General features: G+C 31.1%; 3 protein-coding genes across 3 annotated transcripts; 1 reads left to right on the top strand and 2 right to left on the bottom strand.

Moving 5' to 3' along the window:
- Positions 1-8,078: 8,078 nt before the first annotated feature.
- On the bottom strand, positions 8,079-10,135 carry LOC127743870 (uncharacterized). Its single transcript, XM_052256048.1, has 3 exons — positions 9,856-10,135; positions 8,649-8,693; positions 8,079-8,552 (listed from the first exon to the last, which is right to left on the bottom strand). The coding sequence occupies exons 1-3, from the start codon at positions 10,045-10,047 to the stop codon at positions 8,475-8,477; spliced, it is 315 nt and encodes a 104-aa protein (XP_052112008.1). The 5' UTR covers positions 10,048-10,135; the 3' UTR covers positions 8,079-8,474.
- A 283-nt stretch (positions 10,136-10,418) lies between these two features.
- On the top strand, positions 10,419-13,203 carry LOC127743869 (phospholipase D alpha 1-like). The gene is made up of 2 exons (XM_052256047.1): positions 10,419-12,129; positions 12,567-13,203. Exons 1-2 carry the CDS (start codon positions 10,479-10,481, stop codon positions 13,016-13,018), a joined length of 2,103 nt encoding a protein of 700 aa, XP_052112007.1. The 5' UTR covers positions 10,419-10,478; the 3' UTR covers positions 13,019-13,203.
- A 563-nt stretch (positions 13,204-13,766) lies between these two features.
- LOC127743868 (F-box protein At4g35930) lies at positions 13,767-16,135 on the bottom strand. The gene is made up of 5 exons (XM_052256046.1): positions 15,929-16,135; positions 15,313-15,795; positions 14,634-14,708; positions 14,423-14,532; positions 13,767-14,345 (listed from the first exon to the last, which is right to left on the bottom strand). Exons 2-5 carry the CDS (start codon positions 15,703-15,705, stop codon positions 14,072-14,074), a joined length of 852 nt encoding a protein of 283 aa, XP_052112006.1. The 5' UTR covers positions 15,706-15,795; positions 15,929-16,135; the 3' UTR covers positions 13,767-14,071.
- Positions 16,136-24,256: the final 8,121 nt, after the last annotated feature.

Below are 24,256 nucleotides of genomic sequence, written 5' to 3'. Positions count from 1 at the left end.
CAAAACCAAGAAAAACCACTTTTCATATTAACCAAGTAAATAACTTTTCAAACCAATTTCTTATCAACAACCGTACACCACTCAAGCAATCAAGCAACCAATAATTCAGTCTAACAAACAACCACATCCACAAGACAAACATAATCACAGAAGTATATTTTTTTTGCATCAACATCTATTTATAACAACTTATAATATAAAATAAATTTTAAGAAAACCCCTACCTCACTTTAGTCAAAGCTCAGTAGTTAGACACATCAATTCCTTTTTTGATTATTTTCAATTTTACAGCAGCGGCAGCACCTTGTTTATTTTTTAGGCAATATCAACAGCGGCATCAAGAATTGCAGCAACAACACTTTTCTGACATAAATTGAAATTTAAGGCGAAATCGATATTGAGCAGAATTAGAACAAAATTAGTAATGGAATATTACAATAAATTGAAACATAACCAAATAATCTCACCACAAGAAACAAAGCAGCAGCGACCCTCTGAACCGATCAGGTGGCAGCTCCGGCAACTACCTCTAGTGACGGCGGCTACCAAAAGCTCCGGTGGTTCAACAACAACCTTAATTTCGACGCACAAATACCGGAACTCAAACCTACGGTACCAATATCTCAGAATCTCTAATAGATTATAACAGAACACTGATTTCAAGAGGTTTCAGAAACAAAATGCTTACCAAGAAGACAAGGGTTCCGGCGGTAGTTTTCGGCAACCATACCCGCAGCAGCGCAGCTTCCAACAGAACCAAATAGAGAGGCAATAACCTTCGAGCAACTCCGGTGAGCTTCATCAGCGCTGGTAAGAACAGCGGTCCCGATGGCCAGAGGCTCTAGTAGTGGTGGTGAGATTCGGCGGCGATGGATCTGGCGATAATAACTCGCGATAAACTCCTAGCACAAACAGCCTCAAGAATAACTCTCATGGTAATGGAGAACTTAACGGATAAAGAAGCTGAGGCAGGGTTAGAGCTTACCAACATACACAGGCTTCAAAGGCGGTTTTCAGTGGCAGTAGTGGCGGCGAAGAGCTCCAGCGACGCAGTACCAGTGCGGGCGTAACAACGGCGAACCCAATAACGTGGCGACGATGGCAGCTCCGCGACGGTTCTCTATCGTGCATCCTCTGTTCCCGACTTCGACGACTTCAACGGCGGCTAGGCAGCACAGCTTCCTCTTCTTCCTCACGAACCCGTCTCCCTTCCTCTCTTATGTTCCTTGCGCGACAACAACGGGCAGCGAAGCTGGCAGCACGAGACGCGATAGCAAGGCAAGCTTGGCGGCAGAGCATGGCGCAGTGGTGGCGCGACGGCGAGGTCTCCTTCCTTCTCTTCCCGTTCAGCTCTCTCAAATCTCCCTCTCTTCTCCTGTCAACAGCGGCGACGACGGTGGCAGTGACACCCACCGCGCCGCCTCCCTCATCTCTTTTCCTTCACCGGTCTCTCTTCCCCTCTACTCTTCCCGTTTCCTCTTTTCCCTTTCTTCCTTTCTTTGTTTCGTTAGGTTTGGGGGTGGCTAGGGTTGCTGCGCTGAGAGAAGAGTGAAGGTGGTTAGGGTAGTAAATTAGGGTTTGTGTATAAAATTGAGGTTTTTTTGTTTAATTTGGATTTTGTAAATTTTAATCGAATTAGGGTATAGAGTGTTAATTTGAAATCTAAGTTAATCTTCAAAATTATTTTAAAATATTATTTGTTGTATTAAAATACTAATTGGTTTGAAATCAAATTCTTTAAAATATTATTTATAACACCTAGCGTACTGTTGGAGGGTCTCGGGATTTTCTGTCTAGGGCATCTGGCAGACACGATCCCGTAGCCACACAAGCTTCAGCGTGAAGGACTCCTTCCTCTGCGCCGCCTGCTGTGCTGCTCCATCAATGCCCACGTCTCCGTATGGTACCACCTACCAAAGTCACGGAGGCACCCCCGACAGGGTTACCGTGTGTGCATAGGCCTAGGTGGTACGCCACGTCTTGCAGGGTGATAGTGACCTCACTCCATGGGAGATGAAACGTGTGCGTCTCTAGACGCCATTGCTCCACCAGTGCCGAAATCAGGGAATTGTCAAAAGTAAAATCCCTGAGGGGCACGGTGTCGCTGAATTCGGCCTCAGCCAGATACAGGTGGCGTCCGGTGGAAGTAAAGTATGGCTCACTCGTCGAGGCAGTAGGAGGCGAGGCCTCTGAAGAATGAAAAACAAAAATATTTTAGCCTTAAAAATACAATATTTCAACTTTCTATCCTACACATGTCTCTACATTACATATTCGATAATAGACAAATCCTAACTACAACATTATAAATACTAACAATATAGCACAAGAATAATAGAGTTCCAAACTAATAATAATTATGTCATACCAACCTAGCACAAACGGATAGATTTCTAAATTATGCCTACAGACCTAACTCCTAACTCATATACCAACGTTCCGGATCTTCATGACTACCCTAACAATGGCAACATCATTAAATTTAACAACCATAACGAAACTAACCTTGAAGTCGGCCGCCACGGCGTAATGTGTCGTCTCATTCTACCTGTTGATGTCTCCGTCATTCTCCGCTTGACGCGCCATCACTGCTTCAATCAAAGGTATAGTCAGAAAGGGTTAAAAGAGGGAAGAAAGATGTTGACAAAGTCAAAAGGGAGCCCCAAACTAAGCTGTAAACGACTTCTATATATAGGCACGTACGGATCATATCTCGTTTACAGCTTAAACAAGATATACATATTGTCATCTCGTTTACAGTGTATACGAGATATGGCAATAAAATTTAAATCGGTAAATTTTTGTAAAAATATTTATTTTGATTAATATTATATTTATTTTATTTGTTAAAATAAAAAATCCGTGAATGCGGCCAACATGCTTTATTGGAACAAAAATAAAAAAGAATGACTTATTAGTTGAGGTCGTTATTCTGCTGTATTAACAAATCTCTAAATTAAAGTGACAATACCAAAAGCAAAAAAGGTGTCTTAAAAGAAAGTAACTACATAGTGAAAGATTTATTATTTACTTAGTACCCAGTTGCAGCTTTCGCTTGGTTGAGTCAATAACTTTTTAATATTTTATTCCCATTCTTCTTGAATAATCTCATATATGTCCCTGCTGCAGTCCTCCACCATTATCTCTAATTTTTCCAATATTATAGCTTAAATTATTCTAACTGTCTCTAAAATGTTACTCAATTTTCAGTTAAATTTTTTATTTTTTTTAGATTTTACTATTAGATTTTATAATCTAAGTATTTCTAATTAGTTAACATATAATCAACCAAGTTTCTTTAATAATTATTATAGATTATGGGTAGAAAAACTCTTGAAGGCAGGAAATTTTAGTATTTTTAATCGACCATTGATTATCATAAATATTAAATTATTTTAAATAAAAAAATTTATTAATTTATATATACAAATTTTAAAAAATATAAATACAAATTATATTAATTTATATGTGTAAATTTTAGTTAATATAAATGTAAATTATATACTTTTTACGTGAAAAATATTTGTTAATATAGATACAATACAAATTATTCACTAAATATTAGCTAAAAATAATAATATTTATTAGACATATAATATTATTATCATTAAATAATGTTTGACTCACTCTAAATACACGTGTAATCTTGATAAAATTTGTGCGACTTTAAGTAATTTTTATCTTCTTTAAATATTTAGTTAGTTATGTTATTTTCTTCTGTTATTATTTAGAATGTAAAATTTAATTTAAATATTTTGATCAACAAAAATATTATTTATATATTAAAATTAATCACTAAAATTAGTCATTATGTATTTATATATAAATATATGTGTAATTTAATTTATTTTTAATATATATTTTATATTCTAAATGTATATTCTATTTTAATGACTAATTCTAATATATAAAATATATCTAATAACGACAAATATTGGCTCAAAATTAAAAGATAAGTTTTATAGGTTAGGTAGCATTCTAAAATAAATTCTGTTAGGTAAGTAATATTCAATTAGTTAACTACCAGTCAATTTGTCATTAATTAGTAATTTTAATTTGTCAAATTATCATTAATTAATAAATTATTTAAATTTTATTTTTAAAAAATATAAAATTATTAATTATTAATTACAGTTATTTAAAATTGGCTGATTAGAAACTATTTATGTGTATTTTTTCATATTTGCTTAAAGAATTCATAGTGGCATAAACAGTAAATTTTCCATATTGGCATGCTTGAAGACACCTTCCTCTACCCTGAGAAGGAAGAATGCATTAACAGGGTGAATGATCTTGCTCAAGAGACCTGAAACACTCACGAACCTCTCAAAGATCTTGCACGATTTAATTGTTTATTGTAAATTTTAATTAATTAGTATCTCCCTACATTCAAATTACAATGATTATGACTGAAACGGTTTTAATTAGAAAAAGGATTCAGAGATTGCAGTCTAGAAGAATGTTAGATTTTTTAAAATGAGAAAATTGGTAAAATGATATTAATTATTTTTAAATTAAGATAGCAAAATATACACTGAAAAAATTGAAGACGGTAAAATATTTTACTGGGAAAAAACACAAAATAATAGTTGGTGGTGATGGTTTGACAGAACTATACAAGAGAGAAAAAAATGGTAGATTTGGAAGAAAGAATACTGACTAACAAGTAATAATTGACTGTTAATGATTTTAACAACAGGATAAAACTGAATTAATTTTGAAACATTTTAAACTTAGATAATTCTTAGACAAAAACTGAAAAAAGTTTGTGTGAAGAAAATAATAATTTACTTTAAAAGATTAATAAATATAAAATACTACGTTTTCTTAAAAAAAATAATGAGTTTATATTTGTAGTTTTTAAAATATAAATACACTTTTAAAAATATTTAAAATAAATTTTTTTAATACCTATTAAGTAAATGCCGGAAGAATATTAAAATACAGTCATCCCCCTCCCCAACAAAAAAACCTTACTCCACCTGCTCCTGGATATTTAAACATCCACTTTTGTGTTTAGAATTACAAGTTTTCCATTGTATGTATGTATTCTCTGATATAAAATATTCTCAAGCGATACCATTTTTTTTTTAATTTTGCTAAGAAAAAAGAATCTTGACATTATATACAATAGATTTTAAATTTGGTTTAATACAAAAAAAATTCAAATAATTATTTTAAAAAATTAATCATTTTAACTCTAATTTATCAATAAAATTTATTTAAACATCTTCTTTTTTCTTTTCAGTCACTATTCTATTCTCATTAATCATCTCACTTCTCCAACGTATCATTTGATTACCTAGTAAAATAGCCATAACTTAAACTGAATCAAACAAAATAATCATATAATTAAAAATTAAATAATTATTTATATATTTAATGAATTGAACATCCAACTTATTATAATTATATATAACTAATAAATTCAATTCAATCAAAATAATAATTCACATAAAAATTAAAATAATTATATACCTATTAAAATAGAAGACACATAACAGCAGCATTATTCACTTCAAATATTATATTATGGTCAAGTTCCTTACTGGAAATACAAGAGCCCTAAGCTAAGATTCATGTTGAAGAATTTGATAATAATATCAAGATAGTTTGGGATCGATATCAATATTGATGCAGAGTAGCACGTGGAGGGTGAGGTCGTGTATTCACTGCGAATTGGCCTCATTGGCACCGCTCCCGCGACCGTGCCATCGCCATCCGATCACACTCCTCCCATGGACACCAACGCTTCTGCTGCTGGGAAACAACGCATCACTCGTGTTCTCTTTTGCGGATTCCATTTCTCTAATTTTTGCTGGCATCGGAACTTTTGGCCGGGGGCCCTTAGTTTGAACGGCTCAGGTGAGGCCGCGCGACGAGAAGGAATACCAAATACGGAGAGAAACAGAACAAAAGAAACTGCAGCACGTTTTTCATAAGTATAAAATGGAGTAATATATAATTTTCTATAATCAAATTTTTATATTTTTAAAATTTAAAAGTTAAAATTATTAAGAATTAATTAAATTAATTATTAACTAATTTAAATTTTAATTTTATTTTTATTGTATACATTGTATATTAATATTATTATTTTTCTATATTTTTTCTTTCTTTTTTATGTATAAAATTTAATTTCTTAAATTGAAATTAAATAACAATAAATTAAAAATTCAATTCCTCAAAGAATTCCAGTGTTTTAGATAGTCCGAAAATAAATATACTTACTTAGATATAATTTACAAATCAATTCTTGATGGATAAAAATATCCATTTAAACTAAATTCTAAAAACGAAAGAAACAAAAGAATAGGAAAAAAAAAACAGAGAATTTAAGCGTTGTCAATATACATTTAACGGGGCTCAAACAAAAAAAAAGGAAATGTTCTAACTTTGAATTGAGCATCAAAATGAGTTGAACTCCCTTACCATAAAAACTGAATTCTATATTTTCATCTTTGTATTTTTATTATTTTCTTTTTTTTTTAATTCATAGAATTTTCATCTCTATATTCAATTTTTTGTCAATTAATAAACATTTATTACTAGGTATATAAACAACACAACTTTACGTAAGTGGATAGGTACGGGAAAATTGTTTGATGTGCCTTTTCCGAATGTGGCCGACATGCTTTATTTGAACAAAATTAGAAAAGAAAGACTTAGTTGAGGTCATTAATTATTCTCCGGCGATAACAAATGTCTAAAGTGGACAATACCAAAATCCAAAAGGGTGTCTTAATAGAAAGTGACTACACGGTGAAAGATTTATTTAGTACCCAGATGCATTCAGTCAATACTTTATTAATATTTTATTTGGATTAATCACCGATTCTACCTCTTTTGAATTATTAGAACGTTCCAAAAACCACTTTCACTTTTATTCGTGACAAAAATATTTTTATATATTTAAAAAGCTGTATGTATTTTCTTTGAGTGTTTTAGAATTAAGTGACATTAATGGTATAAAATAGCGATAAGAGTATCAAGAGTTTACTACATTAAACAAAATTAAAATGAAAGAGGATACAAGCCAAAAGTATTAATGAGTAGCGCTAGTGATAAAAAAAAATAAATAAAAAGATAAAGATAAAGATTAAAATTTGAATGAAAAAGATAAATTAAAATTAAAATAAAAAATAATATAAAAAATAAATTGAAATTAAAAAAATATTTTATATTTTTATTTAATTTTTTAATACAACAAAAAATAAATTTGCTCAATTTAATTTATTTACACCGTTTGAAAATTATTTCGAAAGAATTTATTCAACATAAATAAAAATAATAGCTTATTCAATTTAATGTCTATTAATACACTAAATGTATTAAAAGTAAGAATAAAAATAAATACAAAAATAACATAAAAATACTGACTTTCAGTAAATATATATTTTGGCATTACTTTCAATATTTATGAGAATTAAAATTTCGTCTTTATCCACAAACCATAACTCACTCGAAAAAAAAGTTTTAATAATTAATACCATTCGCGTTCAGTATTTAAATGACAACCCAATTATATATTAAACAATGTTACGTTATTATCAAAAAAATTTTTATTACTTATTATTATTATTTAATTAATAATAATTTGTATCTATATTTATATGTATTTTTTAAGTGTCTAACTAAATAAAAAAACCAAAAAAATAAAATTCAACAAATTTTAGCTTCACCACAAACAACTTCAAAAAGAGAACTCTCAAATTATAACCATTCTAAATATTTAACATTATCACAAACTTTCAGTCTAACCAAATAGTCCACAATAGGATTAGCTTCCCTTACTATTAAATTAAAATGAATCACCCACTTTTTGTTCAATAAATCATGAATCTTCGTCACTAATCCATGCTATTCCCATGATGAGCTGCACTTTGAGGTTGTTAAATCGCCAAAAAAATATTTACATGTATTTATACACAAAAAATATATAATTTATATTTGAATAAATTATTTCATTAATTCAGATCATCCATATTAAATTATCAAAAATATATTATAATACGAAAGCGTACATTTACTCATAAAAGTCAAAAATTGATGGAAGGATTTAGATCTTGTGGTTTTGATCTTCTTCAACTAACCAAAATCTTCTGTATCCCTAAGCGGATAAATTGTGACTCTTCTGATGAAAAAAGAGCAACAAAAGCAGTTTTGGTATATTGGGACTGAAACCCTGAATGCCTATTTATATTTGAGCATGACACCCATTAAATCCTAAAACCCAAATAATACTTTTAACGAATCACACACACTACACCCAAACTATTCAAAATAACCATCTGGGTAACAAAGGAAATAAACATCCGCTATCCTATTAAATAGAATATCCAGTTTAAAATAATAGTAACTAATTATACACACCACACCAAGGCTATTACAAAATAACCATTTGGGTACTAAATAACCATCCGCTACGCTATTGAATCGAAACCGACTTTCTTTGCATATGTTGCATAAAAATCCTAAACCAGCTTCAAATGCTCAAACCGCATCTCAACTCTTGGTATTTCGTCTTCGACAAAGCAACTATGATCCGGTAACTGCGAATCAGTTCAAAACATACATCGAACATGAGGATTAATGGTCGATTCAAATATGCAGTTCACGAAGAAACAGCAATATACTAGAGACCAAACCTCATCAACAAGATCCGTGTCATCACTTCCCGTACATTCTATGACCTACAATCAAACATACACAAACTAATTAGATACCGTACTATTAAACAAGTTTCAACTAAAAATATTTTATTAATACTTTTTCTAAAAAGATCATTAAAAATTTATTACTATATATAACTTACAAGAAATAATAACAATGAAAAGTGTACTCATATTAAGTATTTGAATAGAGCATGCATGGATCTGCTACATCTAAATCACACCTACACAATCTAAAATCAAGTCCATTTCTATGCTTTGAAAAGTCAAAAACTCATTATTTCTTCTTGGATGTGAATGGTACATTCCCATTCTCCATTTTCGTTTCTTCAATTCCTTCCATGTCAATCATCTCTTATTTCTTCTACTCCTTATTTGTTTATTAATTAATTTATTTTTCTTATAGTAGTAATCAGTGTTGTATGTATTATGGACTTGCTAATTAAAGTTTTGGGATCTTTGAGTACTATATTGTATCTTATGCACAACTGTACATATATTCTTTAGCGATATCATATAGCGTGAAAAATAAAAAAGAATGCGAAAACAAAAAAACACATTTAGTGAGCATCCAAATTAAACAGCAATCTCCACTTAGAGCATGTATTTCTATTTGTAAAGTGAGTTGTGACCAAATTTGTTTGTGCAAGCATGGCATGGAAGCATAAGGATGAAAATTTAAAATAATCTAATGGCAACCATGTGGAATGTTTAAAACATACCTAAATTGGTAGTTTCATTCAATTCACTTAACTAAACATGATATGCATTTCTTAAATTACACTGATCAAATGACTAAATTTAAAATTTTAAACCAATTTGGTGTTTAAACAAAACTAATAATCAAGTGTCATGTCAAAACTCAATCTAAACATCATTAAAAATAGCATAATATTACACAATTTTGAATTATAATGCCTAAAGATAACAAAATTTAAGACAAATGCTGACCAAACATAAGAATTAAACAAAAAGTTTCACTCAGGTATTTCATCGAGCATATGGTGTGCATAATATGTAAACAGAGATTTTAAACTCAATTTAAGCAGCAATCAATCCAGAAAATCAGCCATCAAATATTTTGGAATCTAAAAAGTATCAATCTAAACACTAAAAACGGAATTAAAAATTAGTTAAAATAAATAAACGAAATAACAAGAATAGGAAAAAGTATGGAACTTGCGTTGGTGAAAGGAGAAGAATGAAAAGAGAGGGGTAGCAGAGGTGATGTTGCAGCGGCACAGAACTCAGCCACTGCTGGGTTGGACTTTGCACAAAGATCAAGAGTAACGTACAGGAAATTGAGGAGAAATAGAAAAAGAGGGAAGAAAAAGAGAAGAGAGGGAAGAGAGAGAGAATAGGCAACAATGGTCATCGGTAGTGATGGCAGAGGTGTTAGATGTTGGCAGAGAGCATCGTGGGTTGTGGATGGGCTGGGAAGTAAGTCTTCTTTGTTGGGAAGGACCACCGCAAAAGAAAAGAGATATGGTATGAGGATATAAAATGTGTTACAGTTCCTTATTTTAAAAATTTGATATTTTAAATTTTAAAAAATAATTATTATTATAATTAAATTAATTACATCATTAATTAAATTTATGAGTAATTTACATTTGTAACCCATTGTTCATATTATTCACTAAGATTATTGTTCACCTATACTTTTCCTTTTTCTTAATCCCATCGCTTATAATATATATATGGAGAAAGATCACACCTCCTACCTCCTATCAAGGAAAACAATCAGCACTAATCCGGTTTCATTACTCTCTCTCTCTCTCTCTTAATAATCTCTATCAAGTTCGGATGGACGTGGAGCTGCAGTTTTCTGCTGAAGTCGGCGAAAGTAGTGCATTTGGTGAAGTTCCTCGCACGTCGTTCCCACTGAGGAACGGGTGCGCGGTAACTTTGTATCAAGATGCTCATATTCCTGATGAGTGTGTGGAGAGAATGGAGAATCAGGTGCCGCAGAGATGCTGCTGGGAGGATATATTTGATGCAATCAAGAAAGCAGAGAAGTTTGTATACATTGCTGGCTGGTCTCTTGACACTGATACAAAACTGTTAAGGGATCCATCAAGGAGGACATTGCAAGAAAGAGAAACTACACTTGGTCAGCTGCTCGAGAGAAAAGCAGAGGATGGCCGTGTCAGGGTAGTACTGCTTCTTTGGAAGGATATAACAGATACTCGGTATGGTAGTGGTGGAAAAATGAAGGCTTGCGGTAGAAAAGCTTACAAGTATTTTCATAAGAAGACTCGTGTTCACTGTGTTTTATGCTCTCGTCCTCCTTTCTACTCAACATACTCACATCACCAGAAGATTGTGGTGGTGGACAGTGAGTTGCCCCTTGAAAACTCAGATAATAACAGAAAAAGAACAATAGTGAGTTTTATCGGCGGTTTGGATCTTAGCTATGGAAGATATGATACTCCTTCCCATTCACTTTTCAGGACTCTAAGAAATGAACACAAGGAAGATTTTCACCAACCGTGCTTTCCCGGCTCTTCAATAGAAAAAGGTGGTCCAAGGGAACCGTGGCATGACGTGCACTGTAAGCTTGAAGGCCCTATTGCAAAGGATGTTTACGACACCTTTGTGCAGAGATGTAAGAAGATAGGTAAAGAAGGCATTCTTGTTCCGGAGCAAGAGTTTGAAAATGTCATCGATCATTTGTACCAAGTGAAACCCCTTCAAGGTCATGGCATGTGGAACGTTCAATTATTCAGATCTATTGATGATAAAGCTACTTGTGGGTTACCAAACACTCCTGAAGGTGTTGCCGGAGCTGGTCTTGTTAGAAGGAACGGTAGAATCATAGATCGTAGCATTCAAGATGCCTATATTGATGCTATTAGGCGTGCAGAAAGATTCATTTATATTGAGAATCAGTATTTTGTAGGAAGTGGTTTTGACTGGAAAGATGATGATGGCAACAAAATTGATCACGTGAATTGTTTGAATCTCATTCCAAAGGAGATTTCACTTAAAATTGTTAGCAAGATTAAAGCTAAGCAAAACTTCACTGTGTATGTTGTGGTTCCAATGTGGCCAGAGCCTTGCCCATATGATTCTTATGTTAAGCGAATTTTGTATTACCAGAGGAGGACAATGGAGATGATGTACAGGGACATTACTCAAGCACTCAATAGGGAGAACAAAACTGAGGAAGATCTTAAAAGATATTTGTCTTTCTTTTGTCTTGGAAACCGAGAGAAGGAGGATGAGAGGAAAGAAGAGGAGGAGCAGAAGGCAGAGACCGATGATGATAAGGATGATGATGATGGTGATGATTATGATGATGATGACGAGGAAGAGGAAGATGAGGAGAAGGCAGAGACTGAGGACGAGGAGGAGATGGAGGATGAAAAGGAGGAGAAGAATAAAGATAATGATTACATGATGGCCCAAAATGCTAGGCGATTCATGATTTATGTGCATTCCAAGATGATGATAGGTAAGTTAAACACTAAGCAATTTTACAAATAACCATCCTACTTGTACACTAAAATCAATAACTAAAATTAGCCATCAATATATAACTATATTATATATTAGTGACTAATTTTAATGGTTGATTTTAGTATAACATTTTTGTTTTAGAAACTAGACTGTCAAATGATTGTGAAATACAAAATTTCAAGTTGATGTATGTCTGAAGTCTAAACAGATCCTGGTTTTGCTAAAATGCTTCCACAATACAAAATATGACAGTTTCACGCACAATATCTCAAAACTGTATCATTATTATTCAGGGAAAGGTTGTTGCCTTCATTGGATTTTCTTCTTATAGAGTTTTATGAAATAGCGTTTATATAAACTACTCTAGTTGGTTGTTACTGTTAAATATTTATACAAGTTTATTGAGTGACGATAACTTCTTGTTTTGGACAGTGGATGATAAATACATAATCATTGGATCTGCTAATATGAACGAGAGATCAATGAATGGTGGCAGAGACACCGAAATTGCTATGGGAGCTTATCAACCCGTTGTGACCGAGCATGGTGCTGCTGCTACTACAACTGCAAGGGGTGAGATCCATGGTTTTCGCAAATCACTTTGGTACGAGCACCTTAACGTGCGAGATGACAGATTCGACGACCCTGAAAGAGAAGATTGCATTACAATGGTGAACACACTTGCTCAAATAAATTGGAACATGTTTGCTAGGGTTTCAGATGCAACTGACCTTCCTGGTCACCTGCTCTGCTATCCTGTTAAAATTTCTGCCAATGATGGAACTGTCACAGAGCTTTCAGGATCTTTTCGTTTCTTTCCGGACACTAAGGCCCGTGTTCTACCTGGTAAAAGCCGTGGTAGACTGATAAATGAGAAGGTCTAGAATAAGCTTGGTGAATACTGAATACTCAGCATCAAGAATTCAAGAGATAAGCGGGGTTATGATAGTCTTTTCATTCGGTATTCTCTTTGCTGTTTCCGTTTTTGTTTTTGTTTTCGTCTCAGGATTTTCACAAACAATCAAAAGTATTTAAACTGCAGCAAATTTATTCGTGTTTGTTTCTCTTACTTTTAAGTTGTCTGACTAACATTTTGTACGAGTTTTTCTATTTTTAGCTTATCTATTGAAAAAAAATAACGTTTGATCTAAAAAACATAATATATTTGCCTTTTTCGTTATTTAATTTTAAAAAATATTTATTTTATCATTAAATATGTTATTTCAACAACTACAAACTACATTTTCAGACGCGAAAGAAAGAAAGAAATGGTTGATTTCAAAGAAAAAGTATTGACTAATAAGAACAATCGACTCTTAATGATTTTAACCACACGACAAAATTGAATTAGTTTTGAAACATTTTAAACTTTGGGTGATAAAATCCTAAATAAAAAATATGAATAAATTCTGCATAACAATCAGATTTTATCCAAACATGATTATTTTTAGGTCAAAAACTCCTTTTTTTTCATGTTTCCCAACCATGTTTGCGGAACATTTTGTCCATAAAATGTATCTAAAGCATTAATACCCGACAAAGGCGCTTTGTTGTTCTCAACTGTAATACCAGACATAAATTAAACTAAATCGTAGCAACTTAAACTGACATAATGACCAACTGCATCTCCACTTCAGCAAAACCCTCTTTGCAATCATGTAATCAAATTACAGAACACAGCCTTTTATACTAATGTAGAAGACCATTCATTGTTTCTGAAAGAAACCCCCAATTGTTTCACCCATACAAAACATATACATGTATAATATTATTCCACCAATCTTTCACACTTGCGTTGACATCCGTCCGAAATATCCACACAGCTAAACTGCCACAAGACAGACTACAAAATTGCATCCTTACTACTCTAACATCCTTACTATACACAGTAGAGAATCACCGAGGCAGTGACGAAAAAAGAAAAGCAAACAACCAACCTAGAGAAGTTTGTTCTGAGCAACAGCCTGGCATAGTTCGTCCTCATAGAAGAGAACTCTATTAGAAGCCAAGGACTTGCATAGGGGCTTTGCTATAACTGAAGGCACCAAACAACGAGAAGGGAAAGCTGGTTCCTTTCCCTTCTCCCGGAAAAGAACAGCAGCAACCTGTCGCATCTCAGAAAGTCTAAGGCGAGATAGTGGTCGGGGCCCGTGTCTTGGTGCTTTAGGTGTATGTGGGCTTGCAATCCTCACTCCCTTCCCATCAACCTTGCTGAAAATATCATGGAACTATGAACAAGACGGGCATAAAATGTTTCAAGAAAATAGCATGTTGTTAAAAGTACATACCACAGAAAAGGCCAATGCTCAATAGGACGGGGAGTCATGGTACTTAACATCTCTTGCCGAGAGCGATCTGGTGTAGTATAATTGAAGTAAAACTGTCTTGCAATCACAACCTAATAACATTCAGAAGTTTCCCATTAAACAAAAAACTGAACCATGCAGGCTAGTCATAAGTAAACAGTAAAGTTATATACACAGCAGAGACAAAACTCACCGCTTTTCTAATTCTCCGAGAAACATGGAAGACAGCCCTCAGCTGATCATGATGCAGGTTGCATAGTATTTTAACCTCAAATTTATAAAAGAGGGTCAACACCACAGATGAAATAGAAAGCTCAACAAAACAAGAGACCCAGACTTGTGTATTTTAGAATGTGCATGCATGTGCATTTAGCTGTGCAGTTTTCTAAATCTTTACTAAATTCAACAAAGCCAATTAACTCCTGATCACATTTCACAAGCAGTTAACACCTCCAGACAAAGACAAAGAAACAAATACACACACAAAAAAACAAAAGAGAATTATAAACAAAGCATCAAGTTACATTAAATAGAAAATCGCAGCATCATCTATAGTCTTCAGCATCAATACAAATCACAAAATCAGCCAAAAAGAAGCAAACCACATCATCAATATCAAACGAGCTAGATATTAGTGTCTCATTACTTACAAATATAGACAAATCAGAAACTGAAACCAACAGATACAAATACATAGAAGACATTAGTGGTAGAAGTAATAAAACTCAAAACTACGCTAAATATTTGATGGAATATAACAAATTTTGATATTTTGACATTATGCTATATTCCTAAATCCCAAAAGCAACTAGACTCAATATAAGTAAGAAATAAACATTAAGCCAAAAAGATAAACGTGAGTAGAATTATACCAACAAATCCATGGGAAGACCCTCAAGGCGAGACTCTGATAAGCAATCCTCAATCCTGGGAGTCTTTGGTGTTCCCAGGAAACCACTCTGCTTAACTGAATTCACAGGGGACAGCATCTGGGGACTTTTATCAAACACCTTGCCTCCATTCCCCACATCACCTCCAGTCTGCGCCTTCCTTGAACTCAACACCGCCACCCTCTTCTTCCCAAGATCAGTGCAGCCATTTGCAGCACTGGAGGCTGATGACGACGACACCAACGTGGAAGAGGACTTATTGATCCGAAGCTGAGCTAGAGTTCCTGGCTTCAGGTACTTGTTCCCCGAGCTCCTCAACTGCCTCTTCCCTTTATTAGCCTTCCAATTCCTCTCCTTCGGAGATGCCTTTCCCATAACTTCTTATTCTCCTGATATCTAAACCCTAAATCTACACAATCTTTAATCCAACTACCTCGAATCAACCGTCGATTGATTCAATTCAACCTGCAAAAAAAAGCCAACAAAGGAACAAACTTCAAGTTAGGTTATTAACCAGCTGAATCGAAACAGGTGAAAAAATTAAAAAACGAGAAATTCGAAACCAGAATCAGAGATAATGAAAATGATAGAAACTTACATGAATATAAATAAGAGCACGAGGGATCGCACAGCCAAAAAGGGAAAAAAATTTATGCTTCCCGGAAATGAATTGAGAAATGTAGATTGAAAACCTAATTGAGGAACAGCAGCAGAAGCTATCGAAGCTAATCAAACGAAGCAGAATAGTTAGGAAGCTAAGGCTTTCGGAGTAGGCGGAATCGGAATTGGGAATTGACGGAGCAGAGAGAAACTTCATGTGCCCGCCAAATTTTCGTTGAACAGTTCCACGTTGTGGAAAATGGAAAATTATTCTAAAACTTATTAATTTATGTAATATTTAAAGAGAAGAATTAAATTTTATTTAAATAGAAAAATAAATTTTTTAGATTATTTTTTATTTATTTATTTTTTCCTAAACATGTTTTCTTTCTAATAGAATGTGAATATGATATTCAATTAGAAGAGAAAATATGTTTACGGAAAAATAATAATTTAAAAATATATTTATCTATTACAAAAAGAATTTGGTGTGTTTTCTGAATATTGCATAATTTAATTCTTCTTAATACTTTTGGTACAAAAATTTCTCTTTTATAGTTAACTCCTCCTAAAATTTTATAGAATAATTTTCCCTCCACTTTATAATTAATGATTAATAATAACATAAATTAAGTCATTCCTAATGATTTTAGATTGGAGTTATAAAATCTTAGTTAGTTGAGTTAGGTAAGTTGGATACCTAATAATACTATAATAGTATAAGAATGATGTTGTTTTAATCAAAATAAAAAAAAAATATTAGTTAAGCTAAAAGAAAAAACACACAGATCATTCTAGTCTAATAATTAAGGGTGTGTTTGGATTTGCATTGGGGAAGAAAGAAGCGCGTTTGAGCTTCTTGAACGCTTCATCTTTATGTTTGGCAACATTTTTATCCTCTAAACGCAGAAGTGATTTTTATGTTAAACCCACGTTTACCAAAAGCTATAAATTCTAGCTTTTCCGTTTAGCTTTTCACGTTGGATTAAAAATTATGTTGTATGTACCAATTATATCCTTCATTATTCATATATTTGTTTTTTTATAATATTTTTTCTAATATTCTCTTATGCATATTATTATTTTTTATAAAATTTTTGTTTTTTTATTTATATGAGTTTTTTATTGTTATTGTTATTTCTTTTTTACATGGAATATTTTTTTATTTTGTATTATGATTATATTAATCTTATTAGACTACTAAACAATATTAAAAATACTAAAAAAATATTAAAATTTATTTAAATATTTAAAATAAAATTATAAAATAACATAAAATAATTATTTAAACTCATGTCCTTTTCTGTAATTTTTTACCTAAAAGTGATTTTGAATAATGTAATCCAAACAATATTTAATTTACTATAATCCATTTTGAATAAAAATTGCCAAACATAAACCACGTTAACACTAACTTACTTTTGATCAAAATCAATTTTACAAAATCAATTTTACACAAACCTCAGTTTACAAACTGTAATCCAAACACACACTAAGTAGTTTCATTCTTTAAAATAGTACGTATATTTAAATTTTAAAAAATATTAACTCAATAATTTTATGTTTGGATATAAAAATATAAAAATTATTTTTTTAATAATAATTTTTAAATTTTGTTTTTCAAAAACCAATATATTGTTAACTTAAATTAAAATAACTTTTTTGCTATTTTAATTAAAATATTAAAAAAATAATCTAAACACCCTTATAGTTATATAGAATGATTTTCATTAATAAAAAGAATATTATTCTCCTTAGAAAGACAATTCCAAAGTGGCACTAAAATATTTTGGACGATATATTTGGCATTTTCAGAGGGGAAAAATGAGAAAGAAAAAGAGAAGTTAATTGAATGATTTTACCATTGATGATGTGAATGCTGAGTGCATGAAATTATGGAATCACCATTGACCAGCTTTATGGTTTCAGAAGCCACACGTGAGTCGCGCGCTTCGGAAAATATAACTTAGAAAAATCATAAATTCATAATCCACTTAGATACCAGTAATAATTATTGAACACTGCTCAATGCACTCACGTTCACGCAATATTTCTGTCATTTTTTGTTATTAACAATTGGTCACAATTTATTTAATTTAATGGTTATTTTATCTATTTTATTTGAATTTAAAATTGTGTGTTTGATTTGCATCTCTCTCTTCTTATTATATCTATTATATATATCTAATTTTAAAGTCAAAAATTGACAGATGACATTTCTTCATTATACTTAAATTAAAAATATTTTCTGTCTTTTTACTCCAATTGTAAATATCCTGAGAAATATTTTTCACTTCTTTACCCTAATTACAATTTCTAATTGCAAATTGAGATTAAGTGCTTAACAAAAATCTTCTTTCAATTTTAACGCTCTTTCACCTTTGAAGTTCTTATGCGCTGTTTCGCATGAACTTTCGTTTTCAATAGCTTCTGCAACCTTTAGAAAACAGTCTCAAAAGTCACTTCACTGCATAATATATGTTTGATGAATTTGAACTTAATAATTGGTAAATTACTTTACTTCTCTTTTCTTGCACATTACATATCTGTTGAATTGTTAGGCTTAAATTTTGTTGCTGATTTTTTTATAGCATTGCTTTCTTGCATATTACATATTTGATGAATTACTTTGTATTATAAATATTCGGTACAAAACTTAATAATCAGTGAATTGCATCACTTCCTTTCTTTTGCACTTTACTTGTTTGTTGAATTGTTAGACCTAAATTTAGTTGTTGATTTTTTTAATAGCATTACTTCCTTGCACATTATATATTTGATGATTGTTTTGTATTATAAATATTAGGTAACAAAACTTAATACTCGGTGAATTACATCACTTCCTTTTTCTTGCACGTTACATGTTTATTGAATTGCAAAGCCTAATGAATTACATCACTTCCTTTTTCTTGCACGTTACATGTTTATTGAATTGCAAAGCCTAAACTTCGTTGTTGATTTTACAAGTGGTAATAGGCAAATCTGTTTATTGGAGTTTTTATGTTTGTAGGAGGAGTTCAAAAATCCTGATGATTGTTAATGTCTGACCAAATTTTTTAAATTTATATAAGACTTTATCATCTCTCAATTTTTCATACACATTATTATTTATGATACTATCCTAACAACTCAATCCATTATACACATTAAGGCACAAAAAATCATGTATTTTTGGAGAAGGATCAAAGAATTCTTTTTATCTACTCTAACATGATCCGTATACAATTTAAAATATATACGAATTGCAAATTTTATATTTTTATAAGCACACTATAATATATTAATTCAGATTAAACTTTATGTGAATCTAACCATTGTGATGTATTACATTACATGATATAAATTAAAGCTTTAAATATCACATAAACCTCATTTCAATCTATTATATATGCTATCATTTTTATTTCAATCACATATGACATTTAACTTGAATTTATACATAGATTATTTATACATATCTAAACAATATTTTTTCATTAGTTTGTATAAATTTTACTAGGCATCTTTAATTTAAATTGCTTTCTATTTTAAATTATTATATTAATTTACTATTTGATATTAGAATTTATTAGTTTATTTTGTTGTAATTTTTGCAGTTATTATTGAAAAAAAATCTACTAAAGATGAGTTCAGAAAAGCTAGATTAAGAAGAAAATTAATATTACTACTGAAAAGAGGACGATAAAAAAGAACTGGAGACTCTCAAATTAATGAAAGAAATATGAAAATTTTAAGAAAAAAGAAGTGTTAGCTGAAATCACTAAAAGAGAGTCAAAAAAGAAAAATATTTTTATTGGTATTGGTGAAAATTAAAAAAAACTGTAAAGATAGAAAGTTTGTTGCAAGTACTTCGTACCTACTAGCACATATGTTGATTGATGAACTTGAAAGATTAGAATCTTTTACACAAATATTTTTTAATCCAAATGCATTTCAATATGGAGATTTTGCTGGTCAAGATTATTTAAATACAAAGAAATCTATGACACATCCAAGTTGTCATTTATCTTTTGGACGACATGTGATCAATGAGATGAAGTTATTTTCTCAAGATTCTGAATTTGATATTTTAAAAGATGAATTAGTTTCTGTTAGAGTTGATTATGATTTCAACTATGATGATATTTCTAGTGAGTTTGCTATGATAATTTTTTTATATGCTATTAATACTGTTACCCATTCTTTGAGTTAGTTTAGTGTTTAACTTTTCTATTTTATATGATATCATTAACGGTGCATGAGAATTCTGTATGTAATATCAAACAAAATAGTAAACTAGCTGAGTTGTTAAAGCAAAAAAAGCTTATCATATGGGATGAAACGTTTATGGTTCACAGATATAGTGTTGACGCAATTGATAAAAGTTTAAGAGACATTATGTCATCTACAGATAATAATAATGCTAATTTGCCTTTAGGTGGGAAGGTAGTAGTTTTTTGTGGAAATTTTAGACAAATTCTTTCTGTCATTATTGGAGGTGGCAGGACAGAAATTTTTAATGCAAGTATATGTTCCTCTTACATATGGGACTATTGTAGTATTTTGAGACTTACAAAAAATATGAGATTAGAGGAATCTTCACATGCGGATAATGATGAATTGACTTTGTTTCATAATGGATCTTAAATGTTAAAGATGGCAATACAGGTGGGTCTAATGATGGCATCTCTGAGATTATGATTCCTATTGAGTTGCTCATATCAAATTTTAAAGATCCTCTTAGTTCTATTGTGGATTGTATATATCCAAATCTTTTTGAAAATCACTTGGATTCTAATTGGTTGCAATCACGAGCAATTTTTTATTCTATGCTTGATGTCGTTGAGAAAGTAAATCAATATATTATCATGAAAATTTCAGAAGATGAAAAAATTTACTTGAGTTCATATAGTGTTGACAAATCTTATGGAAGCGTATAGTATACTACTGAAATACTTACTCCAGAATTTTTAAATAGCCCCCAATGCTCAGAATTACCTCATCATGCTTTGAAGTTGAAGGTTGGAATTCCTATAATATTTTTAAAAAATCTAGACCAATTTACAAGTTTATGTAATGACACCAGACTAATTATAACAAGGTTATCTAATCATGTTATAGAAACAGAAGTATTAGTTGGAAGCTATCTAATTATTGTCTTATATGCCATGATCATCAACCAATAAAAATTAAGGACAATCTCTTAGCAATGTTAGAGTGTATCTTCCTAAATTCGTGTTTAGTCACGGACAACTTTATGTTACTATATCTCGTGTTCGATGTAAAAAAAAAAAGTTAAAAATCTTTATTCACAACAAAGAAGTGCATGCTTTAAATAACACAATAAATATTATATTCAAAAAAAATTTTAAATTTAAAATAGTTTGTTATTTTTTTATTACTACTATTTGTTATTTTTTTTATTATTTGTATTCTACATTACAATTAGATATTTTTATTATATTTTATCATAATTAATTTTAGTCTAAATATATCTGTAATTTTTCACGAATAAAAATATTAGTATGGTATAAAAAACCACTTTTAAGATCTGGGAAAATTAAGTTTAATAATAAAAAGTTAAGTTTAATAGTAGTGTTAAAAAGATAAAAAGCAAGAAAAAAGTATTATAATAATATTAAATACATAAAAGAATTAAAATTTTTAATTATTTTTATTAAACGAACAAAAGAAAAAACTAGCATGAAAATGTAAAGATCTGAATAAAAGGACAAAAGTCAACAAATGTATAAAAAAAATTCAAAAGTACTTGTTTTATGTTTTCATCTCCTGTTTTTATTTTTTTTATAAAATTTAAAAGACAAATATATATTAAAAAAAATAAAAAGGCAAACCAAATGCATTGCATCTTATGCTTCAATGCTTTTCTAAAACCATAATGGATTATTATATTAGTATTATTGTGTTACACATCGTGCATCACACTTTTCATTCTGTTTGTTAGTGTAATTCTTTAATTTAATGATTAATCATGGCAGCATATATAATAGGATCCAGACATTTGTTAATGAAATAATTCCATGGTTCATCATTGTTGACCCCCATTTCTAATTTCAGAGACGGCGCAATTGTAATTTGTAGGTCCTTGACTCCTTGTTAGTTGTTACAATAATTGAGTGTAAGGTATTTATTATCATCTTAATTAATTTTATATTTATTATTTTTATATACATTTATTAATGAAAGATGAATTAATATCCACTAATATATATGTAAAAGGTTCATGTATAATTTTTTTCTAAAATATTATTCATTATATATATAATTTAATAAAAATATTTGTTTTGCCATTTTTAATAATTGAACCTAAAACTTCTTAATTAAGTTATAAGTGGCTTAATTGTCATCTCAAATTCTCAACTAATTTCACTCGTATTACTTTTACACGACACGTTAGTAATACATGCATTAGTATAATATAATGAGATTAAGCAATAGATCACATTAATTAGTAACAAAATAAATTAATATATTGATGGTTTTAGTGGCTAAGAGAAGGAGATTGAATCTTAGTCCCTTTTTTCACTTTAGAACACTTGCTGGTTTTTGAAATAACTTCTGGAGATTTTTTTATTTTTGTCTCGTCCTTAGCCACGAGACTTTTTCTTTTTGTCTTGTCACTTGGCACGAGATATTTTGTGGTTTTTTCTCTTATGCAGTAGAAACAGAAAATGGAGTAGAAGAGAAAGAAAATTATACCCAGATATATCCTCGTTCAACTGCTAAGTACAGTGCAGCCTACATCCAGTCTCCATCACAAAGATGATGGAATTTCACTATAATCTTTCTTGATTATAAGCACTAATTCTCCCTAAGAACTACCCTTCCTATCTGGGACAAGTCCAGAATTCTAAACCCAATTCTAAACTTGACTTGGTCACTGCCAAGTTTTTAACTGTAAAGTGCTAATCCAACTTATAAGAAGATTCCCACAGAATCATGAAACACAACACAAATGTACAAAAGAACTCTAAGGACATCTATGACTTTTTTTTTTAATTTTGCACTCTCTGCCTTTTTCTGCTCTATGGCTTTTTCATACAAACCTCACTGTTTGTCTTTTTTCCATGAGACTCAAGACATGACAAAATTAAATAGAAAAATACAAAACAGAATACATTAAAAGAGAAGAAAATCTGTTAGTTTAAGTAGCTCTGAGAACTCTGTACCTTGCACTCTCACCCTTCCTTGCTTCAAGCCTAGTTGTTCACCCTTTTTTATAAAAGGAGAAGTCTCCACGGTTGAAACCAAAAACCAAGCTAAACTTATTCTTCTTCATGCAAAACCGGTTCGACCAGAGAGAGAGGAGAAGTAACCGAATGCAATAACCAACATGCAATTACCTCTGGTTCTTCTTTGGTCACCAACAATCATCAATCCGAACCTTCCATCTTGCCTTGCACTCCAAGATGAACTCCTAGCCCTTGATGCATGTTTGATGATGACAGCTCCTCCTGCTCCACTTTTGCTTCATTCTTCACGTAGCCACCCTAACTACCTTCTGTGATGAGTGAACCCAAAAGTAGAGACGAGCCATACTTCCAAGAAATCTTCCTCTACTAACCAAAATCTTCATCATCCATTTTTGGTACAAAGAAGCCAAGATCTCTTCACCAAATCTTACCATTCATGGTTGAAGATTTTAGCCACTACATACTTTATGTTTTCTTTTTCTTACTATCGTTGTGATGGTCTTATTGCGTGCTTCTTCTTCTCTTCGGTGACTAGCCATAGCCTTCATACTTTATCTGTGTTGATATGACCGAAAATGAAGAAGAAGGATGAGAGAGAAGAGAGAGTTGAAAGAAAAAGCAATTAAATGGAATTGAACATATTAATTAAAAGTGAGTTGCTTTTTCTTTGTAACATTAAGGCAATCAATGAAGTCAATGACAATTTTTCTCTCATGATTTTCAATGTAAATTAATTCAAATTAATTGAATTTGAAATTCACTACATGAGATCCGTTGAAAGCATAAGGCAAAACTTTTGATTTCTCTCTCAATTGGTTTCGGATCAAGCATTGGGGTATCCAACCAAGATTTGAGTTGGGCTAACGATAATGTTAATAGAATCTGGCCTAATCCAAAAATAATAATTCAATCACACTTTATTATTTATTTTTGAACCAATGCTTAACCAAAATTCACACTTGGGCTTGCAACATTTATTTTTTATTTTCGGTCCAATAGAAATCTGCACAAACAAAATTATCAATCAATACATATGAATTAAAATCAAATTGATAATTTTATAATTTAATTAAATTAATAATGTTTGATCATCATCAAATTAAATTAGAGTTTCCAAACTCATCATATATATA

The sequence above is a fragment of the Arachis duranensis genome, unplaced genomic scaffold, assembly GCF_000817695.3.
Source record: "Arachis duranensis cultivar V14167 unplaced genomic scaffold, aradu.V14167.gnm2.J7QH unplaced_Scaffold_165934, whole genome shotgun sequence".
Lineage (NCBI taxonomy): Eukaryota > Viridiplantae > Streptophyta > Magnoliopsida > Fabales > Fabaceae > Arachis > Arachis duranensis.
Note: the sequence above shows the minus strand (reverse complement) of the source record. Positions and strands in the feature narration are given on the sequence as shown.

Coding starts and splice junctions, on each gene's coding strand:
- LOC127743870 (XM_052256048.1), bottom strand. CDS start 10,047: ATGACCATTGTTGCCTATTCTCTCTCTCTTCCCTCTCTTCTCTTTTTC. Junction 8,694..9,855: donor ATTCTTCTCCTTTCACCAAC/GCAAGTTCCATA, acceptor GTTTGATTGTAG/GTCATAGAATGTACGGGAAG. Junction 8,553..8,648: donor ACACGGATCTTGTTGATGAG/GTTTGGTCTCTA, acceptor ACTGATTCGCAG/TTACCGGATCATAGTTGCTT.
- LOC127743869 (XM_052256047.1), top strand. CDS start 10,479: ATGGACGTGGAGCTGCAGTTTTCTGCTGAAGTCGGCGAAAGTAGTGCA. Junction 12,130..12,566: donor GCATTCCAAGATGATGATAG/GTAAGTTAAACA, acceptor TGTTTTGGACAG/TGGATGATAAATACATAATC.
- LOC127743868 (XM_052256046.1), bottom strand. CDS start 15,705: ATGGGAAAGGCATCTCCGAAGGAGAGGAATTGGAAGGCTAATAAAGGG. Junction 14,709..15,312: donor GTCTTCCCATGGATTTGTTG/GTATAATTCTAC, acceptor TATAAATTTGAG/GTTAAAATACTATGCAACCT. Junction 14,533..14,633: donor CTCGGAGAATTAGAAAAGCG/GTGAGTTTTGTC, acceptor GAATGTTATTAG/GTTGTGATTGCAAGACAGTT.